We start from the raw sequence: 24715 nt of genomic DNA on the forward strand, positions 1-24715 counted from the left end.
ATTGGTCACAGGCCATGGAAGAGCTCAAAAACCATTTTGAAAATCAAGCAAGAGAGGTAGAGGGAAAATTGGAAAGAAAAATGAGAAAGATGCAAGAAAATCAATGAGAAACGAATTAACAGCCTGGAAAAGGAGACCCTCCAAAAATATTGAAAAAAAACCACCTCAAAAACTGGCGAAAGAGACCCAAAATGCCAGTGAGAAAAAGAATGGCTTAAAATTGACCAAATGGACAAGGAGGTCCAAAAGTTCACTGAAGAAAATAGTTTCTTAAAAATTAGAAAGGAGCAAATGAACGCTAATAACTTTGTGAGAAATCAAGAAACAGTAATACAAAACCAAAAGAATGAAAAAGTAGATGACAAGAAATATCTCACTGGACAAACAACTGATCCTGATATTGTGAAAGACTGAAAGAAAAGGCTTAATTGTTCCTATAATATTAATATAATATCTTCTAAGTCTTCCTTTTACTGTCACAGAAGTCATCCTCCCAAGTCACTCACAGATAATAACCTACTGTCACCTTTTACTCCTTCACCTTAACTCTGCTATATACAGTGCTTTTCCAAATCTGCCTAAAGTAGACTCTATTTCCCTACATAAATTCCATCTCCTGCAGATACTCTATTTTCCCTCAAATACTGCTACAGTGATGAAGGACCGCATTACTTCATACCTGGACTAACGCAATGATCTGCTTAGTGGTTTGTCTGCTGAGTCTCATCGTACTCCAAACCATCGACCATTCAGCTGCCAACATGTCACCTTGACCTCCAGGAACAAATAGAAAAGCCCCTGTTTGACCTTGGAAGCCCTCTATAACCTAATGGTTTCTTAAAAAGTAAGAATGGAGCAAATGGAAGCTAACGATTTTGTGAGAAATTAGAAAACAAAAAAACAAAAGCAAAGGAATGAAAAAATAGAAGACAATCAGGAAAAAAAAGAAGATGCTGGAAAAAAATGACCTAGGAAATAGATTCAGGAGATGATCAAACAAAGAGCCTAGACATTGTCTTTCAAGTACATATCAAGGAAAACTGCCCTGATATTCTAAAACCAGAGGGTGAAATAGAAATGCAAAGAATGAACCAATTGCTCTTGAAAGAGATACTAAAATGGAAAATCCCACTATTATTATAGCCAAATTCCAGAGCTCCCAGGTAGTTGGAGAGAAATACAATAAGTCTTTGACAAGACGACTACATGGTTTGCATGTCTACACATGTATATCCTGTTGTCTTCAAAATGAGGTGGGATGGGAAAGAAAGGAAGAGAATTTAGAACTCAAAGTTTTAAAAATAAATGTTGAAATTCTTTTAATATGTAACTGCAAAAAAATAAAACACAAAACAATTTTTTAAAAAGACCTGGAGTTAATCATGTCTCAGATCATAAATTTCTTATTGCAAGCGATTTAAACGGAAAAATTAAAGGAAACAATCAGATCACAGAGGCATGATTTAAATAACTTCCCTTATGAATATGAAGTGGAAATGACGAATGGGTTAAAAGAGATTAGATCCAGGAGACAGCATACTTGAAGAACTATGGACAGAAGTTCACAATAATGTGCAGGAGGAAGGAACAAAAACCATTCCGAAGTAAAAAAAGTAAAATGGATGAATGTCTCATAAGTTTCTTTAAAAAATTGCTGAAAGAGAAAGGAAGAGCAAAAGGGAAAGGTGTATCCAATTGAACACAGAATTCCAGAGAATAATAGAGATAAGAAATTTTTTTGAAGAGCAAAGAAATAAGAGGGGATATCTTTTTATGAAAAACTGTTCTTTGGAAGGAAAGATATTGCGTATCTAAAGAGCAGACTAAAATGCAGAAACATCACCTTGCTAATATAGTCAAAGTCATGGTTTTCTCATTATGGCTGTGTAAGTTGGACTCTTTTTGCTTCAATCTTTCACAACAACAGTGTTCTTTCCAAAGAGTAGTATGTTCAAATGATTTGCCCAGGGTCACACAGGTACTGTCTAAGGCTGCATTTGAACTGAGGACTTCCTGATTCCATTACTGTATAACATATATGTGATAATATTACCATGTGTAGCAAAAATAGCTTATATTTATGTTAACACAACAATTTACTAAATGCTTTCTTTATAGAAAGGCAGCTGGGCATATTGGACAGATAATACGTAGAGAGTAGAATTCCTACCTATGACACATTTTGGTTGTTTGGTTGTTTGACCCTGCGTAAGTAAATTCTCAGTATGCCAAGCAACAGTCCAAGATATTAACTTGAAGGGATGGTTTCTTTATTTACATCAACCCTATGGGTTTAGCGATTTAAATATTAACATTAACCTTTTTATTGATGAGGAAACCCAAGCCCTTTTAAAAAACTAAATTATTATGATTAATTTTTAAAATCTCACCAAAATATCTCTTTTATATACTAGGCTTAATAATAATATTCAAATTATCATATACACCTTTGGTAGCATAGGGGTGTCCCTCTTTTTCTTCTTTTCTGCATCAGTGACATCTAGTAAATCTGGCTCAAAGGCATAAAGCTCAGTCAGTTCATTCAAAGTAAAATGGCGTTCAACTTGCTGTTGATCAATAACCCTAAAGGACAGCGATTGTTTGGTTACTTGACGTTCATAGATCTTATCTTCCATGGTTCCCTGTATAAGAATCAGAAACATATGTACACTTTACTTCATAGATTTTGGTTATGCAAAGGCAGTGCTTGATATTTGAATTCATAAAACTCTTTTTGACTACTGAACAAATTTGTCTTATTGTAATTTCTCCCCTTCTCTTTTCACAGAAAGCATTCTAATACTTTTCAAAGGCAGATGAAACAGATCATTTTATTACTTCAGTAGATCATGTCAAAATATCATCATGTATCCTCTAGTAGTCTTAACATCCTACCTACATTTCTTTTGAACTGTTCAGGTTTTCAATGTAGTTCTTAAGTATGTCACAAATAACTGATTATAATATTTAAAATATATTACATTTTCTTTTTCTTTGAAATATTATTCTGTCTAGCAAAATGTTTTTGTTTTGGAGGAAGTTTTTAAAAATTTTTCTCTAAATAGTATTTTACTTTTTCCAATTACGTGTTTTCAACACCCATTTTTTGTTAAGATTTTGAGTTTCTAATTTTTCTCCTTATTGCCAAGACAACAAGCAATCTGATACAGATTTTACATGTGAAATATATTCCTTCATTAGTCATGTTGTGATTGAAGAAACAAAAGGGAAAAGGCAAACACACAGGAAAAGGTGAAAATAGATTGCTTCAATTTGCATTCAGACTCCATAGTTCTTTTACAGCATGTGGATAGCAATTTCCATCCTGAGTACTTTGGATTTGTCTTAGGTCCTGGCATTGCTGAACAAAGCTACCTCTATCAAAGTCACTCATCACATTCTGTGGCCGTTACTCTGTAAGATGTTCTGTTTATTCCGCCTATTTGTGTCAGCATCACTTTTTATAAGTTTTATAAGTTTTTATTGTCCAGGTCTCTCTGAAATTATGTCTATAGTTTCTTACATCATTTTCATTGTATACCACGAATTATCTAATTACCAAATCTCCCATTTTCTCAAGTCTTTTTTGTGTATCTGCTACAGCTGACAACGTGGACCACATCTCATCCAGTCTCTTCTCTAGGTTTATCATACTTTTTTTCTGATGCCCATATGAATATTTCTTTTTAGTCTGTTTTATTGGCTCCATCATTAATATCATGTATGTTAAATACAGGTGTCCCCAGTGTTTGGTTATAAGCTCTTTTAACTTTGCTCTCCCCACTGCCTTTGGTAACCACTTGTTACCATCATCTCCATGCTGATGTCTCCTAGATTTTCAAACTGGGTGTATAGAAAACCAACATTAAACATATAAAAATTGAACTCATTGTTTTTCTTCTTAAACCTTCTGTTCTTTCACACTTCTCTATTGTTGTTTAAGATGCCACCATCTTCCAATCTCCCAACTTTGGGACCTCAGAATTATCATCAATCTTCCTTACTACACATACACAAATCTTGCCAAAAACTTGTCATTTCCATTTTTACAAAATCCCTCGCATTTAACTTTTTTTCCAATCACTCAACTGCCACTATTTAATAAACTCTAACAGCTCCTTATTATCTCCAGGATAAAATCTTACAACTTAGGTTGTAAGGATTTTCTATCTTCTTAAGCATAACTACCTTCCACTTATACTGACTCAGTGAGTGACTTTTTGCTATTGCTTGCACATGATTCCATTTGCCAGTCAAGTGCCTTTTTACTGTTATTCTATGTTCACTTTTTTTATCCCTAAAGCTTCCTTTCTTTCCTGAAGTTTCATTTTACTTCTATAGGAGGCCTTTGTTCCTCTCAATGCTGATTGCTTCCAATATACTTTATATATCTCAAACAATAGAGTAGTTCGCATGCTGTAATGTCACTGAGGAAGGGGTTGGTTTTGCTTCTCTTTGAAATCCCAGTGTTTGACACACTAACTGGCACATATATTGATATATTTCACGTGTCCCTGTGTGTATATACACACACACATATGATATATTATATGTATTAATTAGGGAAGGGGAATTACTGTGATCAATGAACATATTTTGACATGATCTTGTATATTTAAGGAAAATATCAAAGTTGATTATATATAAAGAATGGAATGTCATTTTACTTACCCATAACTGCTCACTAACTTCAAACTATTGCTTGTACTTTCAAATTTGTTACATGAGAAGTTGAAGCCTACCTGAGCTAAAAACCTGTACACAAAGACTGGTTTACTTTGGCCAAAGCGATAAACTCTGAATATGCTCTGAATATCATAGGAAGGATTCCAAGAGGCATCAAAGACGATTACTCGATTAGCAGCTACCAGATTAATTCCAAGAGACCCTGCTTTGGTAGAAATAAGGAACAGTCGGCCCCTAGAAATTTAAAAAGAAAAAGAAAATAAAGATTATTCTTACAAAATCAATAAATGTCATAAAATATTGCCTTTATGAGTTAGGAAATGTGAGTTCATTTGCCAAAATATGCCATTTGCCAGAAAGAGAAGTATGTAGCCAAATGTTCTAAGCAGAGTACTTCAAGTATCAAGAACACATCAAAATATAAAGGGAAAAGTATACTGACACTTAATCATAAATCTCTGATTCACTTATTTATTCAATTAACAAACACTTACTTTCTTTCTTCCAATATCTCAACCCACAAATTAAGGAGCAGACAAAATCAAAAAACTGAAAATTCTTTTTGTAAACAAACAACATAAATTTCCCTATACATCAAATAAAAATAAAACATATCTCATTCTGCACCTTGAGTCTAGAGTCTGTCAAGAGATGGACAGCAAATCACTGGTACAATCAAACCAAACAAGCCAAAAATTAAAATCCTTAACATTTTGGAAGTTGTTTGTCTTAACACAAATGTTATTGGTATTGCAAAAATTGCTACCATTGTTCTTCTCACTTTTTTCAGTACTGAGTTCATATAAGTCTTCCCTTAAATACTTCTCTTAAATACTCCCTTTAATCATTTCTTATAGAATAGTACTCCATGAAATTCACATATCTTAACTTATCCAGCCCTTCCCCAATATATAGGCACCCTAAGTTGCCAGTTCTCTGTCACTACAAAAAGAAGTGCTAGAAATATATTTTTAGAGATAGAGATCCTTTCCCTTTTTGGATCTTTCTGAGCTCTTATCAGCACAGTACTGTGAAATCAAAGGGTTTGCACAGTTTAGGGACATTTTTCATGACATCTTCTATTCCATTTTTGACCTACTTATGGATTTCAATAATCACTAGATGAAATAACAGTTCTAGCTATAATGTTCCTGGTTTCTCATGGTCCTGTCTATTGTTTCCCTTTTTTCTATTATCTTTGCCAATCTAATAAGTATAGGGTAGGAACTTGTAATTATTTTAATTTGAATTTAACTATTACTGAGGCAAAATTTTTATATGGATTCTTATCATCTGAATTTATTCCCTGAAGAATTGCATGTTAATATTCTTTGACCATTTAACTAGTGCAGTAAGATGTCTTCTTATACATGTTCATCAGTTCTTTATATATCTTGGAAGGTGCAGCTAAGTGGATACTCAGTAAGAGCAAAGTTTAAATCTGGCCTCAGACATTAAGTCATTTCACCCTGTTTGCTTCAGTTTTCTTATCCGTAAAAGGAACTGAAAAAGGAAATAGCAAATTTCTCCAGTATATTTGCTAATAAAATCCCTTATGGGGTCAACTAAAAGTCAAAGATGAATGAAACCCCACAATTACAACATATCTTGGAAATATGACTTCATGCAAAAAAAAAAAAACCTTGCTACCAAAAGAAATGAATCCTAATTACCTGCTTTTCTTTTAACTGTAGCTGCATTGGATTGATTTACGAAATAAATTAATTTTACATCATCAAAATTGTTCATGTCATTCTTGATAATCGTCTCTCTCTTCCTCAGTTAAACACCCTTCCTTGATCAGTAGATCTGGAAGGTAATTTTTGCCTTGTTCCTCTAATTTATCATACAATCATTTATATCTACATGATAAGTCCATGCGGAATTTATCTTGATATATTAAGTGTTGTCAATATTGTAGTTTCTGCCAAACTGCTATGTAGTTTTTCCAGCATCTTTTGTTGAACAGCAAGCCCCTTTCTTAGTGGTTGATTGAGGTTCACTGATTCTACAATTTGTGCAACTTATCTGTTCTACTCATTACCCACTGTGCAAGTTAGGGGTCTGAGTGAACAAAGTGCTACAATTAAGAGCCAGGATAACTAGAATTCAAATCCTGACTCAGACATACATTTGTTTTATGGCCCCAGACAAATCTCTTACCTTCTCTCAGTTTGTTTCCTTATCTTTAATATGCTTACAATAAGAATGAAATGAAATTTCAACTGAAAGGCAAACTTACATGGAGGTGCCATACAGATGCTAACTTTTATTCTTACTAGCTCTTTCTATTATCAGTCTCTCTACTTTTTAACTACAGCCAAGTAATTCGAGGATTACTGCTCTGAAGCATAGTTTAAAATATGGTGCTGCTACATAGCTTTCCTTCTGACTTCTTTTTCCCCATAAATTCTTGATCTTTTATTTTTCATCTCCAAATGAATATCTTTATTATATCTTTCTAGCCCTACAAAATGACTCTTTGATGGTTTAATCAGAACAGCAATGAACTGGTAAATGAATATAGGTAAATACAGTCAATTCTATTACCTGAATAGTCAATATTTTTATTTTATATCTTTCTATTTTATTGAATCTACTATTTCAATTATCTGACTAGGTTTCACTAAATAAACCATAACGTCATCTGCAAAAAGCATTAATTTTCCTTTAATTCTCTCAATTTCTTTCTCTTCTCTTATTCCTACAATTGGCATTCCTTGCACTATATCAAACAGTGACAATGAACAAAAATATTTATCTTAATTTTATTAGAAAGACTGCTACTTTATTTTCATTACAAATAACTAACCCTGAATGCAGCTGACTCCAGGTTTTAGATAAATACTACTCACCATGTTAATGAAAAGTCCATTTATTCCTATGCATTTCGAGCTTGTTTGCTTTTAAACAAAAATAAGTACTACAATTTAAAGGGAAATGGTGACAATCAAAGACAGTCTTGACGGATATTAGAGTAGATGACTGACAATGGAGAAAAGGAAAATTATCTAATTTTTTCTTTGAAAATCTATTTTTCCCTGACAAAGAAAACATCTTTAAAATGGAAACACAAGGAAAAGTACACTAAAACAGATCAAAATCTGAAAGTGAGGCAATTATAAGGTGTTCAGTGCAATTTTCCTTGATAATTTCTTTAACTATGATATCTAGTTTCATTTTTTATAATGGCTTTCAGGGAGTGCAATAATTTGTAAATTATTTCTTCATGCACTATTTCCAGGTCAGTAGCTTTTGCAATGAGATATTTCACATTTCTTTCTGTTTTTTAGTTCTTTTGACTTTGTTTTATTGCTTTTTGATGTCTCAAGAAGTCTTTAGCTTCCACTTGGCAATTCTAATTGTTAAAGAATTTTTTTTCTTCAGTAAAGTTGTGAACCTGCTCTTTGGGTAGTGACAAAAAAATTGGAAACTAGAGAGGTTCATTCAAGTACAGAAAAAAGTACCTAAAAGTTAATAAGTTTTATGTAACACTACTATGCAAAAAATGATAAAATCCCAGAAATCCTTCTATGAAGTACTACAGAATGAAATGAACACATAATTGCATAACCATAATTCCAATGACAGCACAAGCAATGGAGTACAAGGCTTGAAATAAGGAAGACTCATCTTCCTCACTTCAAATCTTAGACACTAATTCTGTAACCCCATTTGTCTCAGTTCTTCATCTGTGAAATGAGGTGGAGAAGAAAATGACAAACCACAGTATCTTTGAAAGAAAACCCAGAAGAGATCACAGAGAGTCAGATGTGGCTGTAAGATGACTAAACAACATGATGAAAAATACCATCTCCCTCCAAACAGAAAACTGATAAACTCAGATTGAAACATTTCTTTTTGACATAGTTAATTTTGGATTTTGTTTTATTTAACTTTTCCTATGTGAAGCAATATTTGTTTTTGCCATCTCAGTGGACAAATGGGGGGAAAATGGGAGAGTGAAAACATGAAACTGAAATTGAAACTGAAATGAAAACTGAAATAAAAATGAAACTGAATTTCAAAAATAATTTCAACAATGATGGAAATGATCACCAAATTAGAAATGAGATACAGATAATAGTTACACCTATAAAGAAATATATGTACATGTATATATAGGTGTGTTTTAAAGGTGGAGTAGCTTACTAGAAAAATGTAAAAGACCTAAATGTTCAAATGATGGAGCCATAATGAAATGTGAAGCAGGAAATAATAATATGGTATAAAAGCATATTATTTGTATTATTATTTGTACTTAAAGTACAGTTTGCTATCTCAAACTGAAGAAACATAATTCATTACTGATGTATCAAAAAACTAAGATTTAAAATTTATTACATGAAACAATAGGGAGTTGAGTATGGAATTGAGAGAAAATAAAATCTGATGACTAGAGAACTTGAAAATAGAATTTGAAGAGAAAATGATAGATTATAAGGTATTTGTAAGTCTAATTATCCCAAAATGAGAAGTGGTAGATAATAGGAAAGTAGTTTTATAGCTACAGGGAATATCTGTATTAACTGAAAATTTTTCAAGAAATATGTACTGGATGCCAGACAGAGTCAGTAGCAAAAACACTTTGAAGATAACAAAGAAAGTGGCCTGCACTGTTAATGTTCTTCAACATAGATAAGAGAAGAAAAAAATTCTCAAAGAACTCACCTGACATTAGTTTCATCATTAAACTCTTCAGCCCATTTCTTTCTTGACTGTGCACTTGAAGAACCATCCAAACGATAATAATCAATGTTTCGAAACCATTTTCCTTCACCTACATATTAAATAGCAAAAATGGGACTATTTTATCAAAATCCACCACATTCACATACTAGAATGTTTACTTCCTTAATGAATATATCTTACACATTCATATAAAATCACGTTTCTTTAAATATTTAATTCTCCTTAGGTTTTAAAATCACAGTTCAAATTTGAAAATTATTCAAATAAATGCTACATAGCAAAAATGACTAGAAAAATAGATGCTACAAATAAAACTTGGAATCTACTTAATTGTTTTACTTAATTGATGGTCATTTTGCTAGTCACTAAATATCCACCTACTACAGAAGTGAATGCAATAGCTAAATAGCAATTATTTCTTTTACCCAGGAACTCTGAGGGTGTTCCCCTTCCAGTTTGATGGGCTATCCCTTGAGTAACTATTTAAAGAAGCCTATTCACTGAATGGATGTATGTCACTCAAAGTGAGAATATGACCTTAGCCTGAAAGGGGCAGGGTCTCCCATTGCATCCTGAGCCATCTCCAGCCTTCTTGATAAAGAAGCCTAAATACACAAATATATAAATAAATAAATCTATATCCAGATGGTTCAGGAGGAGAAGTGAGGTTGGTGACCTTGCACAGCCTCCCTCACTCAAACCGAAGTCAAATGCAAGTCATGTCAGCATCTTGATGTCACGGTCCTCTTCAAGGATGAAGGACAAACACAACAACAACAAATACTTTTTAATTTCTGTGATTTTCTTGACCTTTGGTTCTTCCGGATGAATTTTATAATTTTTTCTAGCTCTACAAAAGAAATGTTTTGTAGTCTGGTCTGGCATTGAATAAGTAAATTAATTTAGATAAAACTGTCATTTTGTATTATACTGGCTTGGACTATGCATGCATAGCAATTAAGATTTTTCCAACTGTTTAAAATCTGACTTGATTTGTGTGAAAAAAAAGTGTATTCTAATTGAGATCATATAGTTCCTGGGTTTGTCTCAGCAGGAAGATTTTCAAGTATTTTATACTGTCAAGTTATTTTAAATGTAATTCCTCTACCTCGTGATGCTGGACTTTGTTCCTAAGAACAAAGAAATGTTGATGAACATAGAAATGCTGATGATATATGTGAGTTTATTTTGTATCTTGCAACTTTACTAAAATTGTTAATTTTTTCAAGTAGTTCTTTAGTTGATTCTCCAAGTATACCATGATATCACCTGCAAAGAGTAATAGCTTTGTTTTCCCATCTATTCTAATTGCTTTAATTTATTTCCTTATTTTATTGAAAGACTAATATTTCTAGGACAATAATGAATAACTACTTATAATGGGTATCCTTGCTTCACCCTTACTGGGAAGATTTCTAGTTTACCCCATGACAGACAACACCTACTGATTATTTTGATCGCTACTAGTTATGATTTTAAGGAAAATTGCATTTATTCCTATGCTCTGTAATATTTTTTATGAGGAATGAGTTCTATTTTATCAAAAGCTTTTTTTGCATCTGTTGAGATAATCTTAAGACTTTTGCTGGTGTTGTTATTGATATAGTCAATTACGCTACTAGTTTTCCTGATATTAAATGAGCCCTGAATTTCTGGTATAAATTTCACCTGGCACAGTGTTGAATCCTAGTGATATATTGCTATATTTTATGATGAATACATAGGGAAACTGGATTACAGTTTTCTTTCGCTGGTTTGACTCTTCCCAGGTTAGGTATATTTGTGTCATAAAAGGAATTTGGAAGGACTTCTTTGTCTATTTTTTCCAATAGTTTATGTGTTTTTAGAAATAATATTCTTTAAGTGTTTGGTAGAATGTACCTGTAAATCCATCTGGACCTAGGGAGTTCATGGTTTATTAACAGGACTATTTAAGTAATCTATTTTCTTTTCTGTTAGTCTAGGCAATTTTACTTTTACAAATATCCATCCATTTCACTTAGATTGTCACACTTCTTGGCATGTAATTGAGCAAAAGCACTCCTACTAATCTTCATTAGTGGAATATTAACCCTTTTTGCTTTTGATATTTTGGAAATTTGGTTTTCTTCTCTCTCTTTTAAAATAATATTAACCATTGGTTAATCTATACTTTTTTGTTTTTTTTTTCATAAAATCAGCTTCTAGTTTTATTATTAGTTCACCAGTTTTCTTCACTGATATCAAGACTTTTTACCCCAGAAATTCAGCATTAAAGGGTAGACTTACCTTTATAAATTCGAGGTTTGTCTTTATCATCTGATATTTCGTTACTGCCCAATTCAAGAAAATCTTCAATCAAGTCTAGAGATATGAGAGATTGGCTAAACACCAGCCTTGGGGGAAAAAAGATATTACTGAAATGGCCTTTCAAAATTCCTTGTCATGATCCCTGTTGTCCTTTTACATGTTATCATAATTTGTTGGTATTACATGCATTTATACATAAGGACATATAAACCAGAATTCTACAAAAATAGCAAAGACCTAGTGAACAAGGGACTTTACCGGAAGAATTTAGGAGCAATTGCCTTATCAAGGACAACCCAGTACAAATCCAACAGTTTGGGCTCATTTCCATTTTTAAAAATCTAACAAAGTAAATGTAGACCACCATTAACTTTTATTTTGTATTTCAGTTTAGTAAAAGTGACTTTTAGTGAAAAAGACATTCAATTCCAAATATTAAGTATTGAATAATATCAGCAACCCATCAGAGTGTCAGACTTGGAGTTAGAAGACCACAGTTTGAAACTGAACTCTATTTACTACTTTGTTTCATTTTGTCATGATTTATTTTTTCCAGATAAAATCTATGATACTATTAGTTAATGCTGAAAACCAATGGCTATCTAATAAATAATATCACTGATCTGATAGGAAGTGGTACATTGCTGCTTAACATAAAATTTAGTTCTAATATTTTCTCTCCCTTGGATTCACTCTCCTTTTTATGTAAGGAATATCAGCTTTGTGTAAAACATTGTGCTGATTAAATGCAATGGAGAATAAAAAAGTACATATGAAATGTGGTTCTTATAAGTGATGGGCTGTGATTCTTTAAATTTTTTTTTCACAATGAAACTAATTTATAAGTAAGAGTGTTAAAATGTACTTCTTAACCGAAAAGAGAAAAAAATACATTAAAGAAATAGTTGCCTAAAGTTGACTGTGGATTCCTCTGAGGAGTATTTAAGATAGCACACAAAAATTAGCCCTTATGTCAAAATGAGCTTTATTTAGATGATAGAAATATAAACAACTAAATTTAAACTTAAAATATGCTATTAGAAGAGGAAGAAATTTAATCATACTTAGATGAACACAAATCCATTTTTTTCAAGAAATTTATTATCTTACTTACACTTTATCTCCAAGTTCCTCGGCCATTTTAAGAATTTCAAAAAGAAGTACCATTTTTCCAGAATGTTCCAATACTTTAGCATCAGAATCTGTAATAAAATCTTTGTACCAGTCTGGAGATGGGCTGCCTGGATTTGAAATGTACAGTACTCTTCCTACTAGACAAAATGATGCAACAAAGAGACATTGTCAAGTTATGAAAACATTTATAACATTTTTAGCATTCTGAAAACGAAAAGCACATTTGAAATTTACAAAAATCATTCTTCATCACTGGAATAATATTAGGATGCTCAATAAAATTATACTTTCAACATAGTTCATATATTTGTTATTCAGTCATTCATGTGTTTCCAATTCTTTGTGACCTTGTGGATGATATTGTCCATGAGGTTTTATTGGTAAGTATACTCATGTGGTTGGCCATTTCCTTCTCCAGTGGAAGAATTAAGTATGTAAAGCTGAATTTGAAATTAGGTCTTCCTGACTCTATGCACACTTTCTCCACTGTTCCACCTTATACATAATTGTATCTATTTCTGAAAGAGGATGATGGATCATAAAAAATTTTTCAGTTGAATTCTTCTTAGTATCTTGAGAATAAGTTAATAAAATGTAAGCACTCATTCATCTACCTATACCAAAATTGACTGAGAATATATTATTTACAAAATCCACTGAGCACTTAGAAAAATATGAAAATGACATCACTAGTTTGGAAAAATTAAAAATGACCACAATTTGTAAATAATAATTATTGCCATGGTTGTTACTAGACATATCACAGGCGTAAAATAAGGATGTTTTAGTAATCGTGTTTTGATATACATATGTCAAGTGATTTCATGGATTTTTAAATTTGATTTTTTTTTACATTGAGCTGCCTTTTTTTTTTGCATAATATACTTTTATTGAGTTGATTTGAATATAGGTCTTTCCCACCCAAAACACCACTTCAAAAGTGTTGTTTTTTCTTTGCATGTTTGCTCAAGAGTTCTCAATGTTTTTAGGAGAAGTAGAATTGGGAAGAAAAACATTCCCTAAGCTTTTTTTCTCATGCACTTATATTCAAATGCTTTGACCCCACCCACCAAGAGATATAGAAATATCTTTTTTTCTTTTTTATATTAATTTTATTTATATAATCATAATATATAATTTATATAGTAATAATTTGTATATTCAATTATACAATCACTACCATATAACTTTAGATTTTTTTCCCCTCCCTTCCTGCTACCTCTCCCCTCCCTCCCTAGGATGGCATACAATTTTATATAGGTTCTACACATACATATTTTCACCATAGTCGTGCTGTATAGAAGAATTAAAACGACCAAAATATAATACAAAAAAAATGATATGCTACATTCTGTGATTGAACTTCATAGTTCTTTCTCTGGATGAGGAAAGCATTTTGCCTTAAAAGACCATGGGTAAGTTTTTTAAGTCCTTGCATTGCGATGAAATTCCAGGTCTACCAGAAAAAACTCTTCACACACTGTGGTCATTATTGCGCACAAAGTTGCACTCAGCATCAGATCATATAAGTCTTTCCAGGACTCTCTGAAGTCCAAGATATAAATGCTAACTGACATACTCATACTGACATACATACATACATAATTATATAATTGAAGCCTGAAGAACAGATTTTTTTATCTACTAAATTTTTTCCTGTGGATAGTTAAGCCAAAAGAGAGTAAATATGGATCTCATTCAGGTGATTCTGAAATGTTTTGGAATTTTATGTAATGAGCTCAATGTCACTTGCAAAAAAGCACAACTGAAGAATCTTAAAGATGAATTTCTCTCATTGGAGACATTTTTTTTCCATATCTATCAATAAGGCTTGTATTATAGTAATATGAACAAAAGATTTCTAGTTGGACCAGTCTTCAAAGCTGAAATGTTTTGCTGAATCAAATGTTCTCAATAAACCAGTATTATATCTCCCATTCTTCTAATATTCAAGTGACAAAAAAGATAAGATTATATTTGCAAAACTCTGCCTATTTCCTTCACATACCATTAGCAAGGATAGCTTCATTGTATGTAAATTACTCTCACAAAGGTTTCGTTGAGAAGAGAAAAAAAGTAGGGGCAACAGCTGTTATTCTTGGTGTCCTATTTTCAGTTATAATAAAATCCATTAATCATTTTAAGTATCAGGTGTTTCTCCCTCTTTCAGATACACTGAAAATCAATCCTTCAATGTCTTTAAACTATGTCACACTAGGATAAATAGAACTGAAGTTCTTCCCATCATTTGTTCCTTTCTGTGCCATTTTCGCTTGGAATCATGGGAAAGAAAAAACTTTGTTTAAGAAATCTCACAGGCATTGTTTTCTGTGTTCATTTATTATATGTTCTTCAGTTTTGTCGTTATAAACCTTGATGATAGTGCTTTCTGCAATTTATTTGTTTTTTTCCACTGAACTTTCCTATAAACATTAACTTATTTATCACCTGAGGTTTTTTTTATTTTAGAAAATAAAGCAGAAAAAAAACACAATCTATACTAATGTACATTATATGAAAATACACAGCAGAAATGAGGTTTTGTTACTTGCAAGCTCAAAAACTGTAGAATAATAAGCTCTAAGCAAAATGGTATTCTAATCCTTTTAAAATTACCAGTTTGTCAAGTTTCATTACTAGATTTTTGGTAAATAAATACTACTAAGGGTATTAAAACACTGATATTTAAAAAAATCTTTAATGAAATCTTTACACAACTTTAATAGAAAATAATTCTGCTTTTACAATTAAAGATCAGTTTTTATTCTATCCAAATCTAAATGATCTATGGACTTAGGGCATACATATATAAAATAATTATGGACTTAGTAGGTTCTGAAATAATGCCATCTTAATGTAAAACTGTAATGTGACTTTAAATTTTGTCAGCAATAAACCCATTGCTTTACCTATCAAGAAATTGACCTAACCCTAAATAAATAGATGGTATCTTATTATCAATATCTTTTTGATGCCTAGACAAATACAAAATTTTACTTCTGTGTTAGACTTACTTCCTTCTGTTTTTGCAGTCACAGATGAAACGTTGGTCAATTCCTCCTTATTCCCTTCACCCCCACCTCTAGATCTTGAATTCCATACTTTAATTACTTCTTCATCATCACTTCTGCTAGAGCTAGTATTTATTTCTCCTTTGTATTTTTTTTCCCTAGGAAAAGATTATGAAGTAAAAAAAATATTCAGTCTGTAGTATGAGTAATTATAAAGTGACCCCAAAAATTTCTCATGTAAAATAACAGAAATATTCCTCTATTTCTTTCTAGGTTTAAATGTTAGATTTTTCCAATGAACCTATTCGAGGAAGTTTTGCTTGTTTAACAATATATCATCCCAAATAAGCAATGCAGCTCCTTTTTTCCTTAGAAAATTAGGTTTAAAATAAATATTTTTGGTGGTAAAACACTGATATATTCTTATTCAGATAACATATATTCCTAGAAAAAGCATAAATTTTACTTTTGTGAAGGACTTAAATGTGGTACTGCTCATTCTGAAAAATTTTTAAACTTAAATAAAATATTTTGTAGATCCAAAGGAATATACATTGAAAAAATATTATAAAGTTTAAAAATGTTGCTAAGTTATTATTAGAACTTTTTGTATAAGTACTCTGACTTTCCTTGTTAATTTCTAAAATTCCAAGAAAGAAGGTGACTAGAAAAACAGAAAAGGAAACATTCAAGTACTTCCAAGTGCAAATGTTATGATATATAAGTATATGGGTATCAGTATATGTAAATGTATTCATGTGTACATGTGCATACAGCATATATATATTCATTCAAATGTACACAATATTTATAATACATGACAATTTATAAACTATAGTAGTGTGAATATACACATTGATAGATCATTCCTAACAGATAATGTTAGAGTAAAATTTAATATGATAAGTTATCATATGAGAATATCGCTATCTTTTTATTTTATTACATTACTATTTAGGGAAGTTTGAAATTTAAAAAACAAGCATTTTTATGTAAAGAAAGATTCCATTTACTTGGGAAGGTCATCTGAACTTAAACTCGTTGAGGTTTCCTCAGAATCTGATGGTATGAATTTGTCCATCCTGTCTTCATCAAAATATCCCTGAAGGGAAAAATTTTTTAACAAGCATTACAATGTATTGAAAATATCTATATTTTTTTTTGCTTATTTATCATACTGTAAAGTACTTAAAGCTTTTGTGTCAGTTTTGTAACTCTCAACCCCCATACACTTAAGTATGGCATAATACAGAGATTGTTGCGGGGAATGGAATCATGAAGTATTCAGTCTACACTATACCTTCAATTATACCATGCTTTCTTCTTCCAGGGTATGATACTGTACAATTAAGTTAATGTCTAGAAACTTCAGTTTTCTCATCTGTAAGATGGGGACAATCATATTAGTGGTGCAATCTCACAGAGTGTATGTTTAAAGTAGTGGTAATGCATGTGTGCCTTGAAAACCATAAGTTGTCATGTAAAAACTATTATTATTCATTCATGTATACTGCATTAATTGCACTTCCTCATATTTCCTAAAAATTCGAAGATACTATTTGTTATGTTCTGATAACCTTAACAAAGAGGGGATTACTAGTATTTGACTTTTTTTCATCTGATCCCCAGAAATAAATCACAAGATAATGGAAGTTTTAATGTGTTGAGTCTACGGTTGGGTCTCTAAACAGTGCTTCTTATTAACAGCCAACAAACAACTAAATCTGATAGTAGAGGCTTGAGAATAAAAGTACCAAAGGTCCAGGAACTCCTGGAATCTTGAAATCCTGAGAAATAACAACATAGCAGCAAAAAAAAAAATTGTAGTTGCAATGCAACATACAGGGTTAAAGACATAATAATGGTAAGAAAGAACATTTTCAGAAATAAGAAGATTCACATACGAGACAAATAGAAAGTTAGGTTTGGTTTTAAGGAATTTAAAAGTCAAATAATGCATTTGATTTTAGGGAAAACAGAGAACTACATATACATCATATATGGCCTGAATTGAAATGGGACATATAAAATGTATTTTGAATGTGGAAATGTCAACATTAACACAGAAGTGGTATGAAAGATAGAGGAGCTGAAGTTGATGCCAATGTTATTTGGACACCAAAAGCAAGGATACTGGATACTTTCAAAAACAGAGGTCCAAAGATACTACAACTGGTTCTAGACATGATGAATTTCAAATACTTTCAGGTTAACTAGTATAGCATGTCCAAATGGCAACTAGCGACACTGAAAACTCAGAAGTTGGGAAACAGGAAACTAGGAGTCACAGACAACACTACAGAAAGGTCACAAAGAATGAAGTTTAAGAAAAGACCATTCAATTTGGCAATAAAGAGACTATTAGTAATTTCAGAAAAAGAAGTTTTGACTGAATAGTGAGAGGACAAACTGCAGAGTTAAGAAAAGACAGTGAGAAAATAGAAAGCACCTACAGTAGCCAGCTTTCTCAAGAAATTTTGCTACAAAAGGAAGGAATGTGACAATACCTAACAGGAACAGTTGGGTCAGGTGAGCGTTTTTTGAGAACGGGAAACATAGACATGTTTATTCAGACTAGGAAAGAAGCCAGGAGACAGGGAGAAATCATTAAGAGAGTATAACACAGAAGAAAATGGGATAAAATGAAATCAGAACATCGGGGCAGAGCCAAGATGGCGGAGTAGAAAGACGCACATACACATAGCTCCGAACCCACAACCCATAGAACATCTGTAAACAGCAACTCACTGCGAATTCTGCAGGACCAGAGGCCACAGAACATTGGAGCGAAGGAGATCTCTGTTCCAGAGGGACCTGCAAACCTCTCGCAAAAGGTCCATCACGCTGTGGACGCCGAGCCCAGCCCAGCCCTGCCCCGGCCTGGCACCGAGAGGAGAAGATCCGAGCAGGCTTTGGGCACGGGATCTCCAGCGGCCTCACGGGTCCCTCCACCCACAGGTGACGGGGGTCAGTGAGAGGGTCTCTTCGGCAGGTCAAGAGGGGTGTGGGATGCCCCCATAACTCAGGCCCCCTCGGAGGGAAGCAGTGGAGGCGGGAGCAGACTGGGGCTCCCCAAGCAGGCAGGAGCCCGGATCCATTGTTGAAGGTCTCTGCATAAACCCCCTGAGGGAACTGAGCCCGTGAGGCGGCCCTGCCCCCACCTGAGCACCTGAACTTAATCTCACACTGAATAGCAGCCCTGCCCCCGCCCAAAGCCCTGAGGCTGGGAAGCAGCATTTGATTCTCAGACCCCAAGTGCTGGCTGGGAGGATCTGGAGGCGAGGTGGGTGTGAGGAGAATATTCAGAAGTCAAGTCACTGGCTGGGAAAATGCCCAGAAAAGGGAAAAGAAATAAAACTATAGAAGGTTACTTTCTTGGTGAACAGGCATTTCCTCCCTTCCTTTCTGATGAGGAAGAACAATGCTTACCATCAGGCAAAGACACAGAAGTCAAAGCTTCTATATCCCAGCCCACCCAATGGGCTCAGGCCATGGAAGAGCTCAAAAAGAATTTTGAAAATCAAGTTAGAGAGGTGGAGGAAAAACTGGGAAGAGAAATGAGAGACATACAGTTAAAGCATGAACAGCAGGTCAGCAGCCTGCTAAAGGAGACCCAAAAAAATGCTGAAGAAAATAGCACCTTGAAAAATAGGCTAACTCAATTGGCAAAAGAGGTTCAAAAGCCAATGAGGAGAAGAATGCTTTCAAAAGCAGAATTAGTCAAATGGAAAAGGAGATTCAAAAGCTCACTGAAGAAAATAGTTCTCTCAAAATTAGAATGGAACAGATGGAAGCTAATGACTTTATGAGAAACCAAGAAATCACAAAACAAAACCAAAAGAATGAAACAATGGAAGATAATGTGAAATATCTCATTGGGAAAACCAACTGACCTGGAAAATAGATCCAGGAGAGACAATTTAAAAATTATGAGACTACCTTAAAGCCATGATCAAAAAAAGACCCTAGACATCATCTTTCATGAAATTATCAAGGAAAACTGCCCTGAGATTCTTGAACCAGAGGGCAAAATAAATATTCAAGGAATCCACAGAACACCGCCTGAAAGAGATCCAAAAAGAGAAACTCCTAGGAAGACTGTGGCCAAATTCCAGAGTTCCCAGGTCAAGGAGAAAATATTGCAAGCAGCTAGAAAGAAACAATTCAAGTATTGTGGAAATACAATCAGGAGAACACAAGATCTAGCAGCTTCTACATTAAGGGATAGAAGGGCATGGAATAGGATATTCCAGAAGTCAAAGGAACTAGGACTAAAACCAAGAATCACCTACCCAGCAAAACTGAGTAGAATACTTCAGGGGGAAAATTGGTCTTTCAATGAAATAGAGGACTTTCAAGCATTCTTGATGAAAAGACCAGAGCTGAAAAGAAAATTTGACTTTCAAACACAAGAAGGAAGAGAAGCATGAAAAGGTGAACAGCAAAGAGAAGTCATAAGGGACTTAGTAAAGTTGAACTGTTTACATTCCTACATGGAAAGACAATATTTGTAACTCTTGAAACTTTTCAGTATCTGGGTACTGGGTGGGATTACACACACACACATGCACACACGCACACACACATAGAGACAGAGTGCACAGAGTGAATTGAAGAGGATGGGCTCATATCTTAAAAAAATGAAATCAAGCAGTGAGAGGGAAATAAATTAGGAGGAGAAAGGGAGAAATGGAATGGGGCAAATTATCTCTCATAAAAGAGGCAAGCAAAAGACTTATTAGTGGAGGGATAAAGAGAGGAGGTGAGAGAAAAACATGAAGCTTACTCTCTTCACATTCCACTAAAGGAAGGAATAAAATGCACACTCATTTTGGCATGAAAACCTATCTTACAATACAGGAAAGTGGGGGATAAGGGGATAAGCAGGGTGTGGGGGGTGATGGAAGGGAGGACATGGGGAGGAGGGAGTAATGTGAGGTCGACACTCATGGGGAGGGACAGGATCAAAGGTGAATAGAAGTAATGGGGGACAGGATAGGATGGAGGGAAATATAGTTAGTCTTATACAACACAACTATTATGGAAGTCATTTGCAAAACTACACAGATTTGACCTATATTGAATTGCTTGCCCTCCAAAGGGAAGGGGTGGGGAGGGAGGGATGAAGAGAAGTTGGAACTCAAAGTGTTAGGAACAACTGTCGAGTAATGTTCTTGCCACTAGGGAATAAGAAATACAGGTAAAGGGGTATAGAAAGTTATCTTGCCCTTCAGGACAAAAGAGAAGATGGAGACAAGGGCAGAGAAGGATGATAGAAGAGAGAGCAGATTGGTCATAGGGGCAATTAGAATGCTTGTGTTTGGGGGGGGGAGGGGACAAAAGGGGAGAAAATTTGGAACCCAAAATTTTGTTAAAATGAATGTTAAAAGTTACATAAATAAATTAATTTAAAAAAATGAAATCAGAAATAGATACTTAAATATGAATATCTAATTTACCTTGTTTTCTTTGCTAATATAGTCCAGTTGTAAGCACCATGGATGAGTCCAAATTCTACTTAATATATTAAAGTCCTGAAAGAGTTTTGCTCCTGCTTTTCCTCTTCCCCCTTCAGTAATACTTCCTGCAACTGATAATAAAAGGCAGTTTTTTAATGAAAATTTTAACAAAAATTTTTTTTACTAAAGTCATCAACACCACTATCTACAGTTGCCTCTATTTCAATAAGAATCCAAGTATATTTTAAATGTTTAACAGATGTGGAGGGAGGTTGACATTTTTAAAAAAAATTTTAAACTCTTGTTACTTATAATTCTATACTTGTTAGAGAAATATAAGAAAAAATATAACAAATATAAGAATAGGGGTTGCCTACCCAAGAGAAGGCAATGCAAGTAGAGGAGTAGAAAAGGGGAAAAGAGGAATAGATACACAATCGTGTCTGGATCAAGCTCACAATCTGGGAAGTCTAGTTGTGAGATGATGCCAGAATATTTTAATGTTTTGATTTGGAATCATTTAATTATTTCACTTCACAATTTTTTTCTTTATGATTACATAACTTATTTAGTACCATTCTTTTTTAATTGGACACCATTTTCCCAGCAGTGATCTTTAATTACTACTTTTCACTGATTTAGGTACAACTTTCTTTCTTCTGTTACCTTATACTTTGATCCTTTCTAAATAAAACTTAAATCTACATTACCATATCATCCTCATCACAGGTTACTTCTATAAAATCTACTATGTTTCACATATTGTGCTGAGCGCTTTGCAAATGTCTCATTTGATTTTCACAAACACCTCTGGGAGATAATTTCTGTTTTTATCAACATTTTACAGATAAGGAAATTAAGAAAGTCAGGTTAAGTGACTTTTCCACAGTCACAAAGATAGTAACTATGCTGTATTTGAACTGCTGTTAGGCCCAGTGTCCCACCTCAGTCCTTTGAATCCTTATAAGGACATCTAGAGCTCGTTACCCTATAAACTGATTATTACCACAACACAAAACCCATCCATCTGCAGCTTTTCCTATCACTTATGTGTCATTCTCAAATCTTCATTACTCATACACTTGCCATGTTCAAACATATTCCAAATCATTTTCACATCCCTCCAATCTGTTTCCTTAATTTCAAGTACACAGACAAATTCCTTATTATCTCCTGTGTCCCTTTAATTGGTCTCACAGTTTCACAACAATCTAATCTTCACTCAATAATCAAAATCGTTATTTTCTTTGTTACATTTTCAGTTTCAAACTGTCTTCCTTTCTGCTTCTACATTAGAGAAGGACACCACTTGAAACAGATTTATAAATGTATGTAAAACTATCCTGTGCATACTTCTATTTATCAATTCTTATCCTGGGGATGGAAAGCATTCTCCTTCAGTGGTCCTTGGTAGTTGATTTGAAGATTTATGATACTCAGAATAACTTAGTCATCTAAAGTTGTTCTTAAAACGATATTACTTTTACTGTAGGCAACATTCTCTTCATTCTGTTAACTTCACTTTTCATTTTTTCATTCAAATTTTTCCATGTTTTTTCTAAAATCAACCTGCTCATCATTCCTTCCAGCTCAATAGTATTCCCTCACATTCTCATACCACAACTTATTCCTTCCCCAAAAAACAGGCTCCCTCTTAATTTCCAGTTTTCCTCACCACACAGAGAGCTGCTATTAATATTTTAGAATATATGATTTCATTTCCTTTTTCCCTAATCATCTTTGGAAACAAGAGTAAGTAGGGGTATTGCTGGGCCAAAAGGGTAGAGGGCATAGGTAGTTTAATAACTCTTGGGGAAAAATTCCAGATTACACTCCAAAATGGTTGGATCAGTTCACAGTTGCACCAATGATGCATTAGTGTCCCAATTTTCCACATCCCCTCTATCATTTGCCAGCTTCTCCTATCAAATCTGACAGGTATTTCAAAGAAGTCTTCATTTTCATTTCTCCATTTTTCATAAGACTCAGAAGTTTTGATTTCTTCACCCAAAAACTGGCTGCTAATATCCTTTAATCATTTACCAATTTAGGAACGACTCAAATTTTGTAAGTTCCCTATATGTTTGGGATATGGGACCCCAATTTCCTGCCAGCCTTCTCATCTTGGCCACATAAGTTTTATTTGTACAAACCCTTTTTAGTTTAATGTAATCAAAATTATCCATTTATATCTCACAGCTCTCTATCACTTGTTTTACTCATAAATTCTTCTCCCATCCATAAGTGCATATGTAGTAGATTCCATGTTCTGTTAACTTATTTGTGCTATCTGTATTTATGTCTAGGTCATGTATCATTTTGATCTTCTCTTGGTTAATGATGTAAGATACTGATCTAGGGACAGTTAAGTGGTACAGTGGAGAAAATACTGGGCCTGGAATCAGGAAGATCTCAGCTCGAATACAACATCATGCACCAGTTTGCCTCAGTTGCTTATGTAAAATGAAACAGCAAAGCACTCTGGTATCTCTGCCAAGAAAACCCTAAAAAAGTTCACAAACATCAGGTATTACTGAAAAATGACTGAACAAAACACTGGCCTGTACTTAGATTCAGTTTTCCCAACTATTTTTACTAAAAGTGCATTTTTATCCCAAACGCTTAAGTCTTTATAGAAAAAAAATTAAAATTGAAATATTTATTTACTATATTCCACTGATTTGATCTTGATATTTCTTCCTTTATATTGTTTCCATTTTTCATTTGATATTCTTGACTTCTTGTTCTTCCAAATGAATTTTGTTATTTTTTTCTAGCTCAAGAAAATAATCGTTTGGTAATTTAATTGGGATGGCACTGTATAAATAGATTAGTTTAGTGGAACTGTCATTTTTCTTATATTGATCTCCTATATACAGTTAATATTTCTCCAATTATTTAAATATAACTTTATTTGTATAAAAAGTGTGTTATAAATGTAGGTCATGGGTTTATCTTGGCAAGTATATTCCTACGTATTTTATGCTGTCCATAGTTATTTTAAATGGAGTATCTCTCACTATCCCTTCCTCCACACTTTTGTTGGTGATATACAGAAATGCTGATTATGTGGATTTATTTTATATCCTGCTACTCTACTAAAACACTGTTTCAATTAACTTTAGTTGAATCCCTGGGATTTTCCAAACATATCATCATAATGTCTCGAAGAAGATAATTTTATCTCATTGCCCATCCTGATTTCTTCAATTTATTTTTCTTCTCATAATACTACTGCTAGCATTTCTAACGCAATATTGAATAATACTGATGGTAACAGGCATCCTAGTTTCTCTCTCTTGATCTTACTGGGAAGGTTTCCAGCTTACCTCCAATAGCAAATAATGCTTGCTGGTAGTTTTAGGTAGATTTATTTTATCACTTTAAGAAAAAAATACATTTATACTTATGCTTCCAAGTGTTTCTTTCAATAAGAATAAGTGT

The 24715-nt window shown here is 33.4% G+C and overlaps 1 protein-coding gene across 1 annotated transcript in view; it reads right to left on the minus strand.

The window, feature by feature from the left end:
- LOC140517033 (transcriptional regulator ATRX-like) overlaps positions 1–24715 on the minus strand; it is an 84595-nt gene that overhangs the window by 24573 nt on the left and 35307 nt on the right. Inside the window, exons 15-22 of the mRNA XM_072627897.1 lie at positions 21272–21402; positions 16826–16914; positions 15816–15970; positions 12782–12938; positions 11647–11753; positions 9358–9466; positions 4743–4920; positions 2448–2642 (exon numbers count right to left, since the gene is read on the minus strand). Of these exons, the coding sequence (XP_072483998.1) occupies positions 2448–2642; positions 4743–4920; positions 9358–9466; positions 11647–11753; positions 12782–12938; positions 15816–15970; positions 16826–16914; positions 21272–21402 (1121 nt within the window). The remainder of the gene's footprint in view (positions 1–2447; positions 2643–4742; positions 4921–9357; positions 9467–11646; positions 11754–12781; positions 12939–15815; positions 15971–16825; positions 16915–21271; positions 21403–24715) is intronic.

This window comes from Notamacropus eugenii, unplaced genomic scaffold (genome assembly GCF_028372415.1).
Source record: "Notamacropus eugenii isolate mMacEug1 unplaced genomic scaffold, mMacEug1.pri_v2 scaffold_124, whole genome shotgun sequence".
In the NCBI taxonomy this organism is placed as follows: domain Eukaryota; kingdom Metazoa; phylum Chordata; class Mammalia; order Diprotodontia; family Macropodidae; genus Notamacropus; species Notamacropus eugenii.